The sequence below is a fragment of the Embiotoca jacksoni genome, unplaced genomic scaffold (genome assembly GCF_022577435.1).
Source record: "Embiotoca jacksoni isolate LCO1_2020_lvr unplaced genomic scaffold, fEmbJac1.0.p SCAF_10, whole genome shotgun sequence".
In the NCBI taxonomy this organism is placed as follows: Eukaryota; Metazoa; Chordata; class Actinopteri; family Embiotocidae; genus Embiotoca; species Embiotoca jacksoni.
This window is the reverse complement of record NW_027185230.1, coordinates 6,314,540-6,335,732: the sequence shown is the minus strand read 5'-3', so window position 1 is coordinate 6,335,732 and position 21,193 is coordinate 6,314,540. Positions and strand designations below refer to the sequence as shown.

Below are 21,193 nucleotides of genomic sequence, written 5' to 3'. Positions count from 1 at the left end.
AAAAGAACCATTAAACATTTCCCCAGTTGGAATGGACTACGAGGATGATGGGACGAACAGGTCGAAGGGGTAGCAGTCTCTGTTTTTGCCTCCTCGTGGAGCCCCCCGTAGCTTACTTCTTGGCTTTGCCCTGGGCAGCCACGGCCTCCATGGCCTTCTTCACGGTTTCCTCATCGCCCAGGAAAGACATGGGCTTCACGGGCTTCAGGTCTGCGTCCAGCTCGTACACGATCGGGATTCCTGTGGGAAGGTTCAGCTCCATGATGGCTGCGTCGGACATCCCTTGAAAGACAGAGCGACAGATACGGAGTTCGGGTGACGCAACAGAGGAAATGTTATTGATGCAACATACGGCTGTCTGGAGTCCAGCTACTTGGGAGTGGAAGGACAATGGTCTCGCATAATAAAAGTAGAAAGCGGAGCAGGACTTCATAATCTCAGATACTTGATCTGCCATTCCGCCCACCACTTGTATGTGACATTTACTTTCGCCTTTCTAAAACTCCCTCATCCGTGTGTCCGGCCGCTCCTCGAAAAAGTACAACCTTTCTACGTAAAGGTCGTGACTGTAACGGGATCCGAGCTCATGACCCTCTACCCTGTCCCCGAGCTCCGGAGTGAGAGTCCCTGCATGCTATTTATATGCAGTGTGTGTGTGTGTGTAAAGATAACTGACTGACTGACTATTCAAATGCAGTGAAAGCTTTTTTTTTTTTTTTTCAAACCAAAATCTTTGTGTAATTTGCTGGATTTTTTTTGTGCCATTTTGCAATGTTGAATTCGATATCTGCATTCACCTCTTATCTATTGTATCTTCTGGTTATTGTGTAACGCTCACCCTCTAAGTGCTTGACGATGCCACGGAGGCTGTTGCCGTGGGCGGCGATGATAACGTTCTTCCCAGCCTTGATTTGAGGGGCGATGACGTCGTTCCAGAAAGGCAGGGCGCGGGCGATGGTGTCCTTCAGTGACTCGCATGTGGGCAGCTCACCAGCCTTCAGGTCCTTGTAGCGCCGAGACTGGAGGTAGAAAGAACAGCAGAAAGTACTTTACTCCCACAAAACTGTTGAGAAAACACTGGAGATCTTTTGAAGTGGATTTGTGCCAGTTGCCGCTTCATGAGTTCCGTGGAAGTTGCATTCAAGGAATGATTCGTAGGTAAGAAAAGTCATCGCGTCTTGCTTCTCCCAGATGAACCGCCATCTCTCCTTCCCGACTGTCGGCCGCCTTACCTCACTGATGAGTTTGTGGTAAGGGTGGTCCTTCTCCATGGGTGGAGGCGGGGTGTCGAAGGAGCGACGCCAGATCTTCACCTGCTCCTCGCCGTGCTTTTCCGCCGTCTCGGCCTTGTTGAGCCCGGTGAGGCCTCCGTAGTGACGCTCGTTCAGACGCCAGGTACGAATCACGGGCAGCCACATCTGGTCTGTGCCCTCCATGATGGTCCACAGGGTCTTGACTGCACGTTTCAGCACAGAGGTGTAACACACGTCGAACTTCAGGCCTGCGTCCTTGACGGCCTGAGCCCCGCGCTTGGCCTCCTCCAAACCCTTCTCACTGAGGTCGGCGTCGAACCAGCCGCAGAAGCGGTTCTCCTGGTTCCAGGAGCTCTCACCGTGGCGGACGATAACCAAACGATGGGCGGCGGCGGCCATGTTTAACGGTGTTTCTCCTGGGTTTACCTTAAACCAGACACAGTATCCTCAGCCCCTCTAAGTTGCAGACACACACACACACACGCGCGCACACACACACTGGCTGACCAACAGTGAGCCCAAGCCGGCATACCACACTCTTTTTATAGCAACTTGGATAGTGGCAGTGCACAGCAGGCGGGTCCTCTTTAGTTTCCACCTGTGAGAGGCTTTCATGCTCTGATGGACACGCAAGGCAGGCCAATAGAAGCAGACCTTTGCTGGGCTGGTGGGGGGGGGACATGTGGTGGCTGGGAAGGCCAAAGGTCAGATAATAGGCCAAAATAGCAACATGACTTTTAAACTGAGATCCGTGGAACAAAAGTGTAAAGATCAGAGTTGGCTGCAGAGAGGCGCCTCAAGCTGAGGCTGACATCAGTAACACAGAACATATTTCTACGGAGAAGAGTTCATATGTTCTGTAAATATGTTATTATTATTATAATAATATCGTGCACAGGGCATTTGATGTGTGGTATAACAATGGAAATACAGGTCCACTCAGTAACACTGTGGTCCAGGGATATGACACAGTCAGCATGTTGCTTAAGAGCTGCATGCAATCTGAAGTGGTGCATCTTTCTTAATGTAAAATGATGCAGCTGACTGTCAACAATGCATCTACTATTACTGCTACAATGATAATTACTGAGGTAAAAAATTAAGAACAAGGTGAAGTGGCAGAAACAACAAAAAAGTGTTAAAGGAGAGTACAAATGTCTGACAGTTAAAGGAACATGTTATACATGTACTCAACCTGGTCCATCATGAAACAATCATAAAGTTCATGTTAAATCTTAAACATATAAAGTGTTATGTGTATCCATCACCTGTAGGAGCTGCTCTCGTATCGAGTAAATGAGTCACTTTTTAATGCAATGTTCCACGCTGCGGTCCATGACACCGATTCAACTTGTATTTATGAGATAAAAACACCTAGAAAATGCATTTTTAAACTTTGAGTGAGCAAATTATGACATAATGACTTAATGTCATAAGTCTTTACATTAGTAAAGATACGGTGAACTGAAAACACAAGATCAAATAACTGCCTTTGATTAAAAAATTTTTTTTAAAAACGGGCACTATCACAACAACATATTTGCATTAAACGTAGTTATTCTTTGTTCTTAGCTTTGGGATGAAAAACGGCATGTATTCCACCCAGGTGGAAATATAATACAAAAAAAAAAGACCACCAGGACACATAATTGAAGCCAGATATTCTGCTTTTTTGAAAATGTAATGCTGGGAAGCAGAAATTCATTTGAACTTACAGGACAAAGAAGAAAGAGCTGATGAAGCCTGGAAACTGAGCCACTGAGGGAAAGCAGAGCTGTCAGGCAAAGTGGGAGTTTAATTCCCCTCAGAATCAAATTCTGATCCATGGGAAATACAATAGTCCAAAAATATAATATTAATGAGATTCCTGCTGCAACGCCAGCCTGCATCATGTGATCAGGACACTGGGTAGTTGTACTGAACAGAGCAGGGACTGATGCTAAGGATGCTCGAGGAGAAAAATGTCCTCTCACTTGATAGTGATGATAAACCATGTCCCTGCAAAAATATATTCCGATAAACTAGTTGTCTGCTGACCGCCCAGCACCGAACAGCTGTTGAACAAGCTGCTGTCACACATTTAACAGCTCAAGTGCAGAGTTAGCTGACACAAAATCAAAGCTTAAATTAATTACCATGAAAACCGGACTCTTACTCACCAAATGCACAAAATCACAAGTGATAGTGAGTGCTAAGTTTGTTGTGTCTGATGGTGGCTGTGCATCGGTTTATGTGCTTTTTTTTTTTGGTTCTCAGAAATGGATTAATGCATCTTCATACATTCTATTTCCGAAGCAAAATATGTAACCTTACCACTTTTGCCACTAAGAGAGGAAATCCCAGAGTAAAGTTCAAATGCAATACAAAACTGCTATTTTGAAAGGACGGTGATACCGTCATTAGTTTATTCCCAGTGGCACAAACGTGGCTTTAGGTGCCGTACCACTGAAGGTCATTAAGGGCAGACTCCAAAAACTCTCTGGCTCCGATAGAGTCACATTTAAGAAACGTCGACTTCTCTCACAAAATACAAATTCAGTAGGTTTTTTGCACAAGTCATCATTATGTGTTTATCTTAATTCACTCCTTCTGATCAGTGTTCTGGTGGATTTAACAAGAAATAATTCAACAATGAATTAGATAATACGCATTAAAGAGAGGTATGTTTGATGGATATTTCTGGTCTGGTGTGATTGACAAGCCATTAGCGCACGGCAGGCCAGGAGGGTCATTCACTGTTGAACCTAAGTCACACGGACATTGTTTTGATTCAATTATCATATAATGAATGTTATTTTTTTTTGGTAATTTCTCTGAAGAGTAGGCAATGTATGTTTCACAGATAGTTTTGCTGTTTGTTTGGTCGTTTTAATCCGTATACGGTTTATCAAAATTATGGCTTCTTCGTTTTCAGGTCATTGGAAAAACGGATCCTCGAGAGATTCCACGACGTCGCTTTTTTTGGTAAGTAAATGTTTTTTGTTTTTTTTTAATGATTAGTGCACTTTACATGCAGTTTGAGTGATTAGAAGTATGTGTACGAAGCACCCTGCCTGTTGGCTACCATACCGACGATGCTGTATGTGTTAGCTCTGTTCTCCAGTCAGGTTTTACGCGTCACTCAGCTGCGCCACCTGGCCTCCCATACTCGGAAGGTCTTGGCTCCAACCAGAAAAGATGTGCGACTATAAAGCCATTCTCTATGCAAACCAATGGGTGGAGAAGTCATCTTTAGATCCAGTTTTATCGTTTGTACACATGATATTGGAAATTACCAGGAGTGATAACTAATAATTTGATACTTAAGATGAGTTTTATGTTGAAGCTCCGCAGAGAGAACAAGTAACAACCTGGAAATTAGCACTTTCAGTGATTTAATTAGGTCGGGAGGAGAAGTTAACGATCTACTTTTCTCCGTTTCATTTCCCTAGGTCCTGTAAGCATCTTGTCTGCCAAAAATCGCCCTGGTGCAGATTGTTAGACTGCTGTTAGGGTGGGAAAAAGTGTACACGGGGGACTTTGTGTGATCACAACTGTTACGATGACTCAGCCTGCAGCAGACTCCACGCAGCTCCCGGTAAAGCCCCCCACCTCTCACGGCCCGCCTCACTCCTGTTTGGGCACAGCATTGCCTAAAAGTAATAAGGGCCTCTGCTGCAGAGGAATATTACACAAGCGGCACACATTACAGCTAAGTCACATACCCAGAGATGCACACAAATACACATCCTGCACACCTCGCAATACACTTCATTTATGCACAGAGCTGGAACGCAAGACAAATCTTCAAACATAAACTTTGATTGAGCCGCTGCACACACACACACACACACACACGCACGCACACGCACACACACACACACACACACACACACACACACACACACACACACAGACACAGACCCACAGACAGCAGTCACACAAGAAAAGAAAATGCCCATCAGCAGCTAGGTATAATTGACCTTCCAGTATATCTGTGCTGTAAATGAGAGGGACTGTTTGTCTTTTACAGAACTGAAGACAACAATCTGACACTAAACAAGATTACTTTTCTTTCACTGATGAAATCATCTCAAACATTTCTTGTTTTGAGAAATGGTACAATGTGAACTGTTGGTTTGATGAGCAATGACTTTTTTCTTTGACAAATCACAAGGACAACGTCGCATGCAGGTATTCATGAAATAAAAAAAGTTGAAAATGGTAAGTAAACATGAACAAAAAGAGGAATGAAGCAGCATGTACTTACATTTCATAGCAAACACTGGAGATTATTGATATAAATAGATATAACTGGTTCTGTATCATTTGAATTACACACTTTCCTGCCCTGTATTGTGTCTCCAACATGTGATCACATACTGTACCATCTGTTTAGGTGGGAGTTTATCATTGCAGGTCTTTTGATGTCATGGATGTAGTTCTGCTCTCCACCAGAGGGAGAGATGCTGTGTCACGATTGTTAAATCAGGATACCCCCCTCCCCCTCCCTCCCTCCTTCTTGCAGTGAGAAGATCATAGCAGGTATGTTTGAGCTATGTATTTGCCCTTTATGAAATATTAAGGTTGATATTTGGTTGATACAAATTTTGCAGCATTGCTTTGGGCCACAGGCTGCTGTTGTATGTTGAAACTGGTGGTGTGCTGACTTTTTTGTTGTTTTGCATTTATTTATGTTTCTGCTGCACTGTGATGAATCTGTTTTTATAAATGCAGTTGAATTAAAAACTCGGTTTGCTTGAATATTACTGTCAATGCTAAAAGTCAATACAAAGACAAATAGAAGCATTTGACTTTTTAACACGTCGTATCTGCAACCTCTTCCTTCCTGTCTGTAACCCGTCACTCGTTTCCCTCCTACACTTATTCCCATGGTCCCTCTCTCATTTCTGTGCGTTGCAGTGTAAGCCTATCGAGCATCCCTTGTCAGAGATTGGGGGAAGTGCTGACGTCAGACCCCCATCGTCCTGCTATAAAAGCACAGGCTGCTGCAGCAGCAAGCAGTCGTGGCTTAAACCTGAGCCCTTGGTGTACCTCCACACACACACATACACACACACACACACACACACATATATATACACACAAAGAGGAGAAGGGGAGCAGCCAATCCTCCCACAACTCAGCCATGAGTAGCATCGGATATGACCCCTACTACTCCACCTCGTCATACAGACGCTGGTATGCCGAGGCCCCCCCTCGTCCGGTGGTGACCAGAGGGAGGACCCACTCCACCTATTCCTCCCACGCATCCCCGCTGTCCTCCTCCCGTCTGCAGTACTCCTCTCCCGGTCGGGTGCTGTTCTCCTCTTCCTCGCCGGCCTCTTCCCTGGAGCTGGAGCTCAGCCAGGCGGCCCAGATCAGCTCTGAATTCCGAGCCGTGCGCACACAGGAGCGCAGCCAGCTGCAGGGTCTCAACGACCGCTTCGCTGGCTTCATCGAGAGAGTGCGTGAGCTGGAGCAGCAGAACCGAGCTCTGGAGGCAGAACTGCTGCTGCTGAGGCAGAGGTACACCGAGCCGTCCCGCCTGAGAGCACTGTACGAGCAAGAGGCCCGGGCCCTGAGGGCGGCCGTGGATGAAGCCAGGGCAGAACAGCAGGCTGTCCTGGGCCAGAGAGAGCGGCTGGAACAGACCCTGAGCGCCCTGCAGGGTCGATATGAGGAAGAAGTGTTGGCTCGTGAAGAAGCTGAGGGCCGGCTGATGGAGGCCCGTCGCGAGGGCGACCAGGCTGCCCTGTCGAAGGCGGAGCTGGAGAAAAGTATTGAAACTCTGCTGGAGGAGCTGGCCTTCCTCAAGAGGATTCACGAGGGCGAGGTGGCCGAGCTGCAGGCCCAGGTCCAGCTGGGTGTCCAGGTGGCTGTAGAGTCCGAAGCCGCCACTCCGGATCTCTCGGGGGCCCTCAGGGACATTCGGTCCCAGTACGAGAGGCTGGCAGCGAGGAACATGCAGGCAGCCGAGGAGTGGTTCAGAGGGAAGGTGGGCTCCCTCACTGAAACCGTGGCCCAGCGCAGCGACGCCGTGAGAAGCTCCAAGGACGAAGCAGGGGAGTACCGACGCCAGCTGCAGTCCCGCATACTGGAGATCGATGCCTGCAGAGGCCTCAATGAATCCCTGCAGAAACAGCTGCACGAGATGGACGAGAAGCAGAGCGCTGAGATCACCGCTATGCAGGTCAGTAGAGGGGATGGAGCTCTCGCTATTCATTTATAATGTGCTTTTAATTATTCACTATGTTCATCTTTAAATATATTACTTAGTTTTATTTTTATCATGTCACATATTATATGTTCTTATGTCTTGCAAAAAAAACAACAACTTGACTTTGGCTTCTATTTAGGACACTATTTCAGAGTTGGAGAATGAGCTGGGGGGCACCAAACAGGAGATGGCACGCTACCTGAAGGAGTACCAGGACCTTCTGAATGTCAAGATGGCTCTTGACATCGAAATTGCTGCATACAGGTGAGAGGTCAAATCAGAAAGGCTGAGAGATCAGTCAACAGACAAAAGACATTATATTTATTTACTTATTAGTGATGATTTTAGCAGGTGGTAGAGGTACATAACACTTGATTGGAGGCAACAGAGGAACACAAGACATATTTTTAAGTAATTTAGGTTTAAAATAAGTCAGGCGGACTGGCCAGTTCAAAAAGCTCTGTTGTATTTCTCGTTTTCGTTTGGTAAAAAAATAATGATGATTATTTGTTAATCAGGATTTTAATTGATTTAACCTGCATGCAATATGAAAGTTGCATGAAAATGCTCTTGTGACCGGATAGAAAAGAAGAAGACTTCAATCTGCCAATTTCATTTGGGCTTCATCAGGTAAACATTTTGGCATAAATAAATCCATAAATTCATAATCCGAATAAACGTGTTTCGCTTTCTGCACATTTTCTCGCACACTGTAGTCCCGAGCGTAAAACAAATGACCACTAATTAAAAACCTGCACTTTTAAATCTACCGTTGTCCTCATCGCTTGTGTTTTTCCCGGTTGCAGGAAGCTTTTGGAGGGGGAGGAGTCTCGCTTCAGCGTGGGAGTGCCGGGGGGAGTGTCCTCTCTGTACAGCCACAGTTTCTCAGTGCCCTCCTACTCCCGGCCCGTCTTCTCCAGCCTGAGCTCCGGCACCTCCTACCTGATGACATCACGCCTGCTCAGCTCCAGCGCCAGCACCACGGAGGGGATCATCTCTGCCAGCCATGCCCAACAAGCAGAGGCCAGCCCGCCCAGGGAGGAGGTGGAGGCAGAAGAGGAGGTAGAAGAGGAAGAGGAGGGAGGAGAGGATAAAGAGGAGAAAAAGGAAGAGGGGGATGTGGAGGAGAAGGAGGAGGAGGAGGGAGGGGAGGAAGAGGGAGGAGAACAAGAGGGAGATGAAGAGAAAGAAGATGAAGCTAAGGAAGTAGATGAAGAGGAGAAAAAGGGAGAAGAGGGTTGGTGCATTTTTTTTGAATCATATTCTGTAATTGCTAAGATAAACATCAGTTATTAAGGTTATGATTTGTAATATAACAAAGCTCTCATCTATCGATACAGGTGGTGAGGAAGAGGAGGAGGAGGAAAAAGCGGAGGCCGAGGCTGCTGAAACTGTGGAGAAGAAGGAGGACAAAGGTGAAAGTGAGGCTCAAGAAGAAGCACAAGAGGAGGAAAAAACCGAAGGAGATGATGCCAAAGGTGAGGGTGCAAAAGATGACGAAAAGGAGGAAGAGGAGGAGGAAGCTAAGAAGAGCGAAGAGAAGGAGGATAAAGCTGACGCCAAGAAAGAAGACCAAGCCGACGACAAAGACGTCAAAGCTGCTCCGAAAGAAGGAGACAAAGCCGAGGCAAAAAAGGAGAAAGAGGACGAAAAAGCAGCCAAACCCGAACCTGCTGAGGAGAAGAGCGCAAAGGAGAAAAAGTAAGCTGGTGGCCTCAACAGAGTTCGGTGAAGACTGTTCAAACCGCAGCTCAATAACCAGAGGAGGCATCAGCGCTGTCCTCTCCAATCTGCTTGTTAACATGGTGCTCAATCAAACCGTCCAACAGCCATTTACAGCAACAAATCAAGGTTAACTGCTACATTACATTACTCTGCCGATATCCAGAGTAATCCATAAAGGCCTGGCTGCACACTTCCTTGCGAGTGAAATACAGGAAAATGCTAAATGTACACGTTAGCGCGTAAGTTTTTGTTGGTCTAAATAAATGATTCTCAAAGCCATGTGTGTCTCACTGATTCTGAGTTCTGGTTTAAAATTGAATCCCTAAAAAGTAGAAGAAGAATACAGATTTACAATGTGGCCCCCCGAGAGCTTGCAAACTGTCTTGGACACCTGCTGCTCTCCAATCGTCTCAGCGGTGAGTTTGTGAGGAAGTAAAACACGGCAGATTAATTTACTTCACTCGATTTTACAGCGACCGTGACGTTCCCGCCTTTGCGATTGTAAAGTGATTTCTTCTACTGCTGCAATACAGCAGGCAGCCTGTCACAATACATCCCGGTGTATTAAGGATTTGTTTTAAACATTTAAAGTGAGGCTGACTTTTAAAGTTAGAAATAGCAATATCATTCTCCGACAAATTAAAAACAGAATTTATGAGCAATAAAACGCGCCCGACACCCAGGAGGTGTTTGGTTGACATTACTTATTTGAGCTTCTATGAGCTATGTTATGTTAGCTAATGTTGGCAAACTTAAAATAGACATTGCTGTTTAACTCAACCCCATTTGTGCTATATTTAGACTGCAGTCTAGCATTGCGTCACAAAGGTTTTTTTTTTATCACAAAATTAAATTTACACCACAAACTGCAGCTTATCAGGAAAACTCAATGTGTCAATTTGCTGTGATTTCAGCCAAAGGTCACCGAGGCCGCTATTAAGTAAACGTTGCAGCCTACAAAAGAGTAAGTTGATTGATGTATTCAGCATTGCACTATAAACCCTGGTCAGAGTTCAACAAGGTCGTAGTGCAATGGTGCAAAAGAACAGTGTTCTCTTTTTTTGGGAAAAAAACAACAACAACGCGTGCCTTTATTGCAAACTTGCTGCTTTGTACACGTCATACATGTTGGTTCACTGTGTTGACTTTCTGGGATACTTGGAACTCATTAATAAACCTGTGCGTTACGGACAAACTTGTGAGCTTCTGGTTACAACATGGGAAGTCGTGTACACTGTAACGCTCGGCGTTCAACGTGGACGGCATCTAGAAGCCTCAGTCGTGGGCTATTATCTAAGCGATGAAGACAAACTGGACACGACTAAAATTACAATATATTAGATTAACATCCAAAGGGGAAAAAAAAAGAATTTCCATGGCCTCTGCTCTTTCCGTACACGTCAGCAGACACGTCACAACTCGTAAACTAGAGGCTCATAGAAAATCTTCAGTTCCAACGATGTGTGCGTACGACCCCATTTGAACGCAGCGTGTGACAAGTCAAAATGTCTGCCGTGAAAACGATCCGTACTGAGCTACCTCAAATAAGTCCAGCAGCAACCACAGTGTGTGTGTGTGTGTGTGTGTGTGTGTGTGTGTGTGTGTGTGTGTGTGTGTGTGTGTGTATGTGTGTGTGTGTGTGTGTGTGTGTGTCAAACAACGCCCCCTGTAGCCACTAGCGGGAATTACAGGTTTCACGTTTCAATACTTTTTGCAATTTCTTATTTGTTTGAATTTGCTTTGGCGACAAAACCTCACTACGTTGGGGCTTAAAAGAAGCAATTGCAAATGCTAAGTTATTGCAAGAGTTTAGACAAGAGTGGATTCACGACTGAAGTTACACCGCAACGTCAATTAGACACAAATTTATCCGAAGTGGGCTAATATTAGCTCGCTGACATAAGATAGTCATACACTGTTCTTGCGGTTTCTAAAGTGTCTAAACCAGGGGTGTCAAACTCATTTTAGTTAAGGGGCCACGTACTGCCCACTTTGATCTCAAGTGGGCCAGACCAGTAAAATCACAGCATAATAACGCATACATAACGACAATATTTCTCTATGTTTAAATCACTGGTGAAGGTTTTTGGATGATAAACCCTATTTTAAGGTCTTTCTACAATAAACTAGAAACATAAAGAGCAAAAACTCAGACATCAGCCCACTGTTTATCTGCCTGGACTCTCCTCTGCAGATTCCCTAGCAGCGAGCGCTTCTTCCTCCGGAGCAGACGTCGCATTTACGCTGTTTTTGAAGCAATATACTTGATCGATTTTTTAAAAAAAATTACAAAACATTTTCACTCGTAAACTTCCATATTCACATAGAAATGCAATTTATGTCTTTCTGTAATTTTCACACTTAGCAAAGTCATCCGGCGGGCCGAGCTGGAACCCCTGGCGGGCCGGACGCGGCCCGCGGGGCCGTATGTTTGACACCTCTGGTCTAAACTGAAGTCAAAGCTCTACATACCTGCTTTTACTGACAAACATAATGATGATAATGTCCCTCCAGGGGCACCTATTGAAATAATTTTGGCAAAGGATTTTGATACAAAATGGCCCATGACATTGTTTTGACCTCAAATGGCTACTTTTACAGACAGTTTACAGTCTTCTGTCTTTTTCACAAATAACATTTTCCGTGTGAATTCATCAACACACTCGGACGCCTGACAGCTGCTCTATTATCTCACTGCCTTGACATATACATTACTTGCAGGCAGGTATGGAGCATTCACAGCACTGGTTGTGTCTTTTTTGAAAAGATTGAACACTTCAGTCATTGATACAGTGCTCTGTCTTGGCACTTAACCCTCGTGTTGTCCTCGTGTGTTCAACCAAGTTCTATTTTATTTCTATATTTTTATATTTTTTTTGGGATCATTGGTCATCATTCTTTAAAGAAACCCTCACAGCCTCCTAGTCACCAATGATCCCAAAAAATATGAAAATAAAATAGAAATTGGTTGAACACAGCTGCGGGTCATTTTGACCCGAGGACAACACGAGGGTTAAATCGGCCCTCAATCTCTGCATTTATGTTGCTTTGGACTGAAAACCATGGCTCACATTTGAAGCATCTTGCCAAACTAACATGGAGCAAACTGAGAATAGAAATATTTTAACAGAGAAGCAGAGAAATACATGTTGCTCCCCCCCCTCTGCATCACATTTTAGAAATATCCAATAAAAATGTCATTAAAATGATCAGTGGATATCATCCAATTAAAGGAAATCCATGAACATCATAAACTATAAGGGATAAAAGACTCATTTGCCTCAGTTTAATTTTTTTTTTCTTACAAGTAACATTGTGAGAGCTGCAGTAAGAAACATTTTAAAAGATAAATACACGTTTCTTGCACTAAATGAAAATAAGATTTTTTTTTTTTTTTTACTTTGTCTGGTTAAGTGTGAACTCCAAATGGTACAGGACGGTCATTAATACATTCGAACGTTAATTTAGAGTTTCAGTTAGTCGTTGACCATAATATTCAGTATTTTCAAGCTCTTTGCAGCTAACTACATTCAAATACTACAAAATATATCATTGTTGATATCTGCATATACCATTGCGAACCATATTTCAATGTTAATAATAATAGAGTCATAAAAATAAAATGACAAGAGACAAAACTTTTTTTTAACATCTTTATGACATTTATTGAGCAAATGCTGCTGGGAAAATCGTTCATGATGAGTAAAGTCATGGGATTGCAAACAGTAGCACCTCATTATTTCTGTATTTAAATTCAAGTCCATCCTATGCATACAACAATGCATGTATCTACGCATTTACAGTTATGTATATATATATATATTTCTTTTTTTTTTTTTCAGTTGCTCTCAGGTAAACATAACAGACACTGATAAAAAGCATGTTTAAGGCTAAGAGTTTCTTCAGGTTTGTTAAGCGTTCACTGGATGTAGATGATCGTGTGTTTATCATAATCGCTGCCCATGTCTTTCTTCGCAGCACGTTGTGTATTTATTGTTAGTTTCTTTTTGGCTCAGTTGGTATCTTCACGTCAAGTAAGGCTTCTTCAGTGGAGTAGGTGTCTGCGCCGAGGACCCTCCCCACCTGCCTGCCTGCCCCCCCTCCCCCCACTTTTATTTATTTATTTTTTTTTTTAATTTTGTTTTACTTAAACTCAAAAATCCTCCTTAACATTAATGATATTTCTTTCACTCTCCCGCCCACATTTCATTTACTCCTTTGACATATTCACTCTTTTAACAGTGTATTTCTTACCAGACATACAGATAAGAGAGGAAGGTGCTCCCCTCCCCTGAGCTAGCATGCAGAGCTCCCTCCCTCCCGCCCTCCCTCCCTCGAGCTCCCCTCGTGAATTGCAGACAGAAAGAAAAAAAAAGGAGGATAAAATGTCTCGGTCGCTTTGCTCCCGACTGCATCTGCAGCGAAGCCCCTTTAAAGCTTTCTCTCAACATGCAATTTTGAAATTCGTAGCGTTTTAAGTTTTGGCTTCTCTCTATGATTTGTTTTGTATGCTTGAGAGTGGTTATCTTTACATTACATCGCTCTAGCTGTATGATGTTCTTGTTAATGTTAGTTCTGGGTTGATTGCAAGTCATGTTCTCTCTTCATGTTCCACGATTCGCCGACGTTGCCTAGTCTCCCTCCGTCACCTGCTTGATGGACTGGCTGGAGTGCTTCTCCGTCTTCTTGGTGGAGACCAGCTTCTCCTCCACCACCTCCTCCACCTCCTTCACCGTTTCTGTCACGGTGATGGACTTGGTGACGTGCTGGGAGCCGTCCTCCCCGGTGGTGATGGTCTCCACCGTCTTGGTGATCACCACCTTCTGGCTGCCGTCGTCCTTCACGGGGCTCTCGTCGACGCCGTTCGCGATCACATCCACGTCCTTCCCCTCGTCCTTCTTCTCCTCCGGGCTGCTCTTGTCCACGTCGCCGTTCATGGCAACATCCTTCTTTTCTGCCTTCTCGTCTGTGGAGTCGCTCTTTTTCTCGGGTTTGTCTTCGGTGGCCTTGGGAGCCTCGGGCTTGGCGATCTCGGTCATCGGGGATTCGGCTTTGGGGGAGCTAGGTTTTGGGGATCCGGCCTTTGGTGAGCCTTCTTTGGGAGATTCAGATTTAGGAAACTCTGGTTTAGGCGATTCAGACTTGGGGGAGACAGGCTTTGGGGATTCAGACTTGGGGGAGCCAGGCTTTGGAGATTCAGACTTGGGGGAGCCAAGCTTTGGGGATTCAGACTTGGGGGAGCCAGGCTTTGGGGATTCAGACTTGGGGGAGACAGGCTTTGGGGATTCAGACTTGGGAGAGCCAAGCTTTGGGGATTCAGACTTGGGGGAGACAGGCTTTGGGGATTCAGACTTGGGGGAGCCAAGCTTTGGGGATTCAGACTTGGGGGAGACAGGCTTTGGGGATTCAGACTTGGGGGAGCCAAGCTTTGGGGATTCAGACTTGGGGGAGCCAGGCTTTGGGGATTCAGACTTGGGGGAGCCAAGTTTTGGGGATTCAGACTTGGGGGAGCCAGGCTTTGGGGATTCAGACTGGGGGGAATCAGATTTTGATGCCTCTGTTTTGGGGGCCTCTTCCTTTTTGGCCTCAGGCTTTGCAGCTTCTGTCTTTGGAGCTTCTGACTTGGCTACAACTTTTTCTGATTGGTCATCTGCTTTCTCGTCTTTCACCTTCTTTTCGTCTTCCTTTTTGCCCTTGTCAGCATCTTCTTTTTCCTCTTTCTCATCTCCACTTTTGGATGCTTTGTCGCTAGCTGCATCTTCATCCTGTTCACCACCCTCCTCTTCGGCGCCGGCCTCCTCCTCGTCCCCTGCGCTGCCCTCCTTGTCTCCAGCCTTCTCTTTGACAGGAGAGGCTTTGGACTCTGGAGTTTTGGAGCACAACACTGTCTCCTCGACTTCCTCTTCCTCTCCTCCTTCCTCTCCATCTTCATCTCCTCCCTCTGCATCATCCCCCTTGTCCCCCTCGTCCTCTCCCTCACCTTCTTCCTCCTTCTCTCCCTCCTCACCACCTTCTCCCTCCCCCTCTTCTCCCTCCTCATCACCTTCCTTCTCGTCCTCTTCCTCCTTAGTAGGTGCGCTAGAGCTAACTTTGGCTTCAGAGGCGGCTACCACCTCCTCCTCTCCACCCTCTTCCTCTTCCGCCCCCTCGGTTTCCTCTCCCTCTCCACCTTCCTCCCCCTCTCCCTCCTCTCCCTCCTCTCCTCCCTCTGCCTGTGCGGCGGACAGCTCTTGGGCTATCTCTGCCAGGTCCTCGTCGATGTCGCCCTTGTCGTCCTCCACCCTTGTCTCCTCAATGATCTCCTCCACGAACTTGTGTTGCACCTTAAGCTTGGAGGCGTCTGATTTAGGCTTGGAGATTTTGGTGGAGGTGAATGCCTGGCGATAAGGGAAAGTGCTGAAGTGGGTCTCCTCACCCTCCAGGAGTTTCCTTGTGGGAAGATAAATGTAAATATTACGCATTCAAAACTGACTTTTCAAGAAACTACCACTCCTTTTCGAATGTCAAAGGTGCATTAATGTGTACCTGTATGCAGCAATCTCAATGTCCAAGGCCATCTTGACATTGAGCAGGTCCTGGTACTCGCGCAGGTGACGAGCCATCTCCCACTTGGTGCTCTTGAGCTCATTATCCAGCTGGTGAATTGTCTCCTGAGGAAACACGCAGCAAACGCACGATATGCTTGATTAAGCACAACAGAGCTACATGCAGGACAAAGCTATTTTCTCTCTTTTGTTGTTCAATCGGAGTCGTGGCAACAATTTTGGAAAAAGTGTAATATTTTCTTTCTCGCTAAGCCACTGCAATCTGTGTATATTTTGTAAACTCAATGCACCAAGGTTGTTGCTTTAATATATTCTGACGCAATCCGTTTTTTGTTTTTTTTTAAATGTTGAAGGCCTCTGTTTCAAGGGCAGCCTCCACGCAATACACCCCCCCCCTCCGTCCCCCCGTCCCCCCCCGCCCCAAAACCTCAGTGGTGTGATGTAAGGGCAGAGCCAATGAAGGCATCGACCCCTGCCTCTGACTCAGCAAGACAGAGGGAGAGAGAGAGAGAGAGAAATAGAGAAAGAGAGAGAGAGAGAGAGTTTCTACTGCAGCGTCTCTCTTTAATAATTTCTTAGCACTTGGAAATCTCTCCAGCTTGTAAAGAAAGTCACCTCCGTGTACTTTATGCGCTCAGTGGCGCGTTCATAACGGTCTTGGCGCAACTGACAATGTTGTAACATAAAGCTTTGAATCATGACAAAAACAAATATTGTCCTTTTAAAGGCAAGTTCGTTATTTCTTATCTGAAATAAAACTGCGTCATTAAGACAAAAATAGAATACAATAAACAGATGGATTTAACCAATTTGTTGTTACAGTAGCCCCTCCCCCCCGTCTCCTCCCTCCCTCCCTTACTTTTTAAACATAGATTTGTTTATACATTTTTCAAATCATAGACTATTTCTAATATGTAAAAAAGTTTTTCAAACGGTTCCGCGTGTCTTTAGTTCTCTTTCTGTACGGTCGTGGTTGCCTTTTGGGGTGTTTCCCTACCTGCAGGCTGGCCAGGTCGCTGTTGTGGCGGTCCTCGATGTCGTTCAGCTGCCTCTCCAGCGATTCTCTCGTCCCGCGGACGGACTCCAACTCCACCGTCTTGGACTGCAGCTGGCGGCGGTAGTCGGCTATCTCATCCCGGGCGGACTTTATGGCGTCCTTGTTCTGCTCTGCAGCCTCGGTGAGCTTAGCGTAGCGACACATGAACCAGTTCTCCACCTGCTGCAGGTTCTGGTTGGAGTGGCCCTCCAACTCGCAGCGGATCTCCCGGAGAGCCTCGGTGATGTCCGTCTTCTGCAGGTCTTTCCTCTCCATGGTCACCTGAGACTCCTGGATCTGGGCGATGAGGTCGCTCACCTCTTCCTCGTGGTTGTTGCGGATGAAGGCGATCTCATCCTGCAGCGACTGAACTTTCTTCTCCAACTCAGACTTCACCAACTCCGAGTCGCTCATGTCCTTCTTCAGGACGCGGATTATTGCCTCCGTCTCCTCGCGGATGCGAGCCTCTTCGTCAAAGCGGTCCCTGAGCCGCTGGATGTCCTCCTCGATATGGTCGGTGTCGAGCTGAATTTGCGCCTTTTCATGGTGGATCTGCTCCAGCATGGAGCGCAGCTCCTGCAGCTCCTGGTCATAGACGTCGTCCAGCTGGGAGCGTGACACCTGCTTCTGCCGCAGTGCCTGGATCTCTGCCTCGATCTGCTGGTTCTGCTGCTCCAGGTAGTGCACCTTGTCAATGTAATTAACAAACCGGTCATTGAGCCCTTGAAGTTGCTCTTTCTCATTAGATCGCTTGTAGTCTCCGTTCAGGATGGAGTTTTGACTATAATCAACGCTGTCGGCGGAGCTGAGCACCGTTGAGCTGTATGCTCGGGATACCGGCATATTCGCGCTCCTCTTGTAGGATGAGGTCATGGTGGAGCCGGGGCTTGCCCGGGACCAGGACTGGGAGCGAAAGCCGCTGGATGGGGTGCCGCTGGAGCGGCTGTAGCCGTAGTTGGTCGTTCTGGTATCCATAGCTCTCCTGAAGGGACTCCCTATAGTGTCCACCGGGTAGCTCATCCGGTCAGACTACCGTGGGGGAGATGTGTGCAGGAATGACGCGGCACGGTGCAGGAGGTGGAGGCGTGTATGTGGGTGTATATGTGTAATGTGTGTGTGTGTGTGTGTGTGCAGGTGAGGGGTGTATGGCTCTCAGCGACTGAAACCTTCTCTGCCTGCTCCTTATATATGAGGCGCTGCCGCTTACAAGGCAAGTCGATGATGGAAGGGAGGGGAGGGCGCATCCCCCTCAGGCAGTCTGCTAATGGTCCAGGGTCCCGTTCACTCTGAACCACGTGGGCTGGAGGAGCTCCGTGGGTGTCCAATTTAAAGTAAACAGACACAGATAGATAGATAGATAGATAGATAGATAGATAGATAGATAGATAGATAGATAGATAGATAGATAGATCTTTTGAAATAATCATTGAAGTGGGCCTGTCTTTTCAGCACCACGGACAGCGACCACCACCAGCAGTCAGTTGTTTCCTTGGCTGAAAAACTCTGATAAAAGGACAGCAGACCTTCTTTTTTTTCTCCCACAGATTATTGAATTGAACAATGAATGCAACACCACTCTATGACAACACTGCTGACACAAAGTCTCAGAAATGTGAAGACTGTCGTGCTTGTCTATTCATTTCAAAGGGAGGTTACAGATACACAGCTTGTTAATAGTGTGCTTGTTGTCTCTAAATAACCAAGCCTGTATTTGGTAGTAGGCTATATTGATGAACACACAGCATAAGTAGTATTTCCTACTTTTCCTTTGATCAAACTAACATAAAAGGACCAGGAAGTACAGCAAGTTAGTCATATTTTTGTTTAATTAAAATTGGCAGTAATTAGAAATGAGTGTTATTGCATTTATATTTTGTCCATAGTCGTTCTGCTTGGCTCACTCAAGTGTTTAGTTCCAGTTATAAAATGAAATGATGTACATTTAAAAAAAATATCACTAGTGACATACAGATAATTAACAACTTTAAATCTAAATGTATTCCTGTTTATTGATCCACTAATTGATTGATTGGGACGAGCTCGGTCTGTCTTCATGATCAGACTAACAATGAAAGATTAGGCTGGTGTTTAGATGCTTTGTGAAACACAAAATGTATGGTGAGTGTTATATGTTTTTGTTTTATTTAGTTGGATGCGTAGAAATTAAATGGTAATTTATCCATTATAGATAATAACAGTAAAACTGAAAAGCCTGCAAAATGCCACTATATAATCTTTTCAAACATCTGGACTTTAAAGCACTAAAGCACAACTATAAATATAATACAGTCTAAAAAACACAGCAGATGTAAGGACACGTTGAGATCTAGATGTAGACGTTTTCAACTGCCAAGTTACATATCTCCCTGCTGGCTTCACTGTATGGTGTTATCACTTGTATCCCACACACATGCACATGCATACACTTCCCCTCTGTGAGAGTGTCTCTACAACTATTTGTACGATCTTCACTCTAGTTGGTGCAAAGCTTCATGGGAATTGTGAGTTATCCGTGCATTTGATGAGACCGTTCCCCCGCCGACCAGTGCAGCCTCAGAGTGTGGGCCGCCTGCCTGGTGGCCCCGCCTCACCAACAGGCTATTGATTCCTCTATCAACCTTGATGCATCATGCAAATATCAGGTCACTTCAGTCTATGTCAAACGATTACCAATTGTCGGAGGTAATGCACCAAAAACAGCTGCATCAGGTTTTTTTTTTTTTTTTTTTTAAAGTGAGGTGCTCACCTGACAAACCCCAGAGAGATACCGCACATCTCACATCGTTTGTGTGGGCTTGTACCCGCTTAGCGAAAGCCTGTGTCTGTGTGAGTCAGTCTGTGTAGTCCTATTAAGGTAGCACAGGGAGACAGTACAGTACAGGTAGAGGTAGTGGGACAGGGAGTGAGTGGGATCAGTCGACCCTCTGCAGGTGCAGCCACAGTGAAAATCTTGCAAAACAAACGTGTGCTGCATTGCTTGTGGTTATTCAACTGGCTATTGATGCACCCTGAACCAAATTCCTCCCAAAGAATAATAGTCACTTATCAACACTTTCCTGTCCTCCCTCATTGGCTTTCCATTGCGAGCTTCAGTCAAGCCGAACTAATGCATCAAGCATGGCCAATTTTAGATTGCTCCAGAGACAGAAAGGCAGACAGAGAGAGAAACAGAGAGAGCGAGACAGAGAGGGAGGGAGAGACGGTCACAATGACTTTCTCATCCTGTGCGTCCTGTCTGTCTATTTTAAGCACTAACATGTATTGTAAATGATTAAACTCCAGGAGCCACGCCCATACTCCCCTCGCTTGCTGAGTCCTTGACCACTGTCGTTATGACCTTTCTCCGTTCAGGCCCTGCAGGCTGTCCCACGTGTATATCTTACTGCCGGGTTCACTGACATCCTTGAGGTAATTTTGGCTGCTCTACGAGGGCGGCGGTGGTGGTGTGATGCACACGCTGGCGTGAGGGTGTGTGGGTTGGGCGAAAACAGGGGAGTCATTCAACATCAGTTCTGGGATCCAGCGCACTGCAGAAGGGTTGGAGTGTTTTCAAATGGCACTGCAGCAGAAAGAGGCTTTAACAAGCAGACGAGCCCATCCCAGTTAGTCCCAATCGGTCCCCGGCTGCAACCTGCAGAGACCCAACCACAGAGCTGGAGTGGATAAACAGTGCACTCCCCTTGAATGGGGTCAAAGCACAGCTACCTTCATTGCAAAGGCATGTTGTTATACAGTCTGCTGCAAGGTCAGTGTGACCTTTTATTCAGCTGTTGAGTGGAATAAATATATAAATGTAGTACAGAGGGTATTTTTCAAAGGTATCCTTCGATAATTTAATTGGTGAAAAGAAAGTCACGAGGGTCCAGACCAGTGAAAAAGTTTAAATGTTTCTGGTTGTTTTTAGTCTTTGTAGAGGTTGCAGGTGGCTCCCAAATCCTCAAAAAAAAAAAAAAAACCTGAACTTAAATAGCAAAACTTAATAAGTTTTGTGAAATGGCAGCCAGGGTGATCATAAGTAATAACTATAGAATAATGGTAAGTTTTAAACATAATGTAATTGTAGAAAATTTAAAAATTCCTCCAAAAGACTTACTGACTCAATAATACAAGTTACACAGTCACAGTAAAAAACTAATCAAGGCCACCTTAGGCTCTTCTCTACACAAAGTAGAACCATTCATCAGCGAGAGGAAAATTTTATTATTTCCTCCTTCACGAAACATACATTTCCACTTTAAAGTTTATTATGAGAGTTATTGGGTTAGTTTCTGGACTCCAGGAGTCTCTCTTAAGACTCGTAAGCTTGACTTTATTAATCTATGTGATGCAGTATTGGAATGTAAATTTTCTCAACCACTGTAATTTAGTTCAGTCTAGAGGTATTGGTTCTCTGTAAAGTACTCACAACATCTCAGAGGGAAATATTTACTATGTA

At 45.5% G+C, this 21,193-nt stretch overlaps 3 protein-coding genes across 3 annotated transcripts; 1 reads left to right on the top strand and 2 right to left on the bottom strand.

The window, feature by feature from the left end:
• Positions 1-25: 25 nt before the first annotated feature.
• On the bottom strand, positions 26-1,783 carry pgam2 (phosphoglycerate mutase 2 (muscle)). Its single transcript, XM_069162952.1, has 3 exons — positions 1,233-1,783; positions 839-1,019; positions 26-282 (listed from the first exon to the last, which is right to left on the bottom strand). Exons 1-3 carry the CDS (start codon positions 1,650-1,652, stop codon positions 113-115), a joined length of 771 nt encoding a protein of 256 aa, XP_069019053.1. The 5' UTR covers positions 1,653-1,783; the 3' UTR covers positions 26-112.
• Positions 1,784-6,204: 4,421 nt separating this feature from the next.
• Positions 6,205-9,167, top strand: nefla (neurofilament light chain a). The gene is made up of 4 exons (XM_069162925.1): positions 6,205-7,425; positions 7,592-7,716; positions 8,259-8,689; positions 8,793-9,167. Exons 1-4 carry the CDS (start codon positions 6,382-6,384, stop codon positions 9,155-9,157), a joined length of 1,965 nt encoding a protein of 654 aa, XP_069019026.1. The 5' UTR covers positions 6,205-6,381; the 3' UTR covers positions 9,158-9,167.
• A 4,343-nt stretch (positions 9,168-13,510) lies between these two features.
• Positions 13,511-17,923, bottom strand: nefma (neurofilament medium chain a). The gene is made up of 3 exons (XM_069162914.1): positions 16,720-17,923; positions 15,703-15,827; positions 13,511-15,606 (listed from the first exon to the last, which is right to left on the bottom strand). Exons 1-3 carry the CDS (start codon positions 17,776-17,778, stop codon positions 13,809-13,811), a joined length of 2,982 nt encoding a protein of 993 aa, XP_069019015.1. The 5' UTR covers positions 17,779-17,923; the 3' UTR covers positions 13,511-13,808.
• Between the last annotated feature and the right edge of the window lie 3,270 nt (positions 17,924-21,193).

What these genes read in the sequence shown, in the direction of transcription:
- pgam2 (XM_069162952.1), bottom strand. Translation starts at nt 1,652, where the DNA reads ATGGCCGCCGCCGCCCATCGTTTGGTTATCGTCCGCCACGGTGAGAGC. An exon ending in ACCACAAACTCATCAGTGAG is followed by an intron (nt 1,020 to 1,232) that starts GTAAGGCGGCCG and finishes TTCTACCTCCAG; the next exon opens with TCTCGGCGCTACAAGGACCT. An exon ending in CATCGTCAAGCACTTAGAGG is followed by an intron (nt 283 to 838) that starts GTGAGCGTTACA and finishes CTGTCTTTCAAG; the next exon opens with GGATGTCCGACGCAGCCATC.
- nefma (XM_069162914.1), bottom strand. Translation starts at nt 17,778, where the DNA reads ATGAGCTACCCGGTGGACACTATAGGGAGTCCCTTCAGGAGAGCTATG. An exon ending in GCGACCTGGCCAGCCTGCAG is followed by an intron (nt 15,828 to 16,719) that starts GTAGGGAAACAC and finishes GTGTTTCCTCAG; the next exon opens with GAGACAATTCACCAGCTGGA. An exon ending in ATTGAGATTGCTGCATACAG is followed by an intron (nt 15,607 to 15,702) that starts GTACACATTAAT and finishes TCTTCCCACAAG; the next exon opens with GAAACTCCTGGAGGGTGAGG.
- nefla (XM_069162925.1), top strand. Translation starts at nt 6,382, where the DNA reads ATGAGTAGCATCGGATATGACCCCTACTACTCCACCTCGTCATACAGA. An exon ending in CTGAGATCACCGCTATGCAG is followed by an intron (nt 7,426 to 7,591) that starts GTCAGTAGAGGG and finishes GCTTCTATTTAG; the next exon opens with GACACTATTTCAGAGTTGGA. An exon ending in GGAGAAAAAGGGAGAAGAGG is followed by an intron (nt 8,690 to 8,792) that starts GTTGGTGCATTT and finishes CTATCGATACAG; the next exon opens with GTGGTGAGGAAGAGGAGGAG.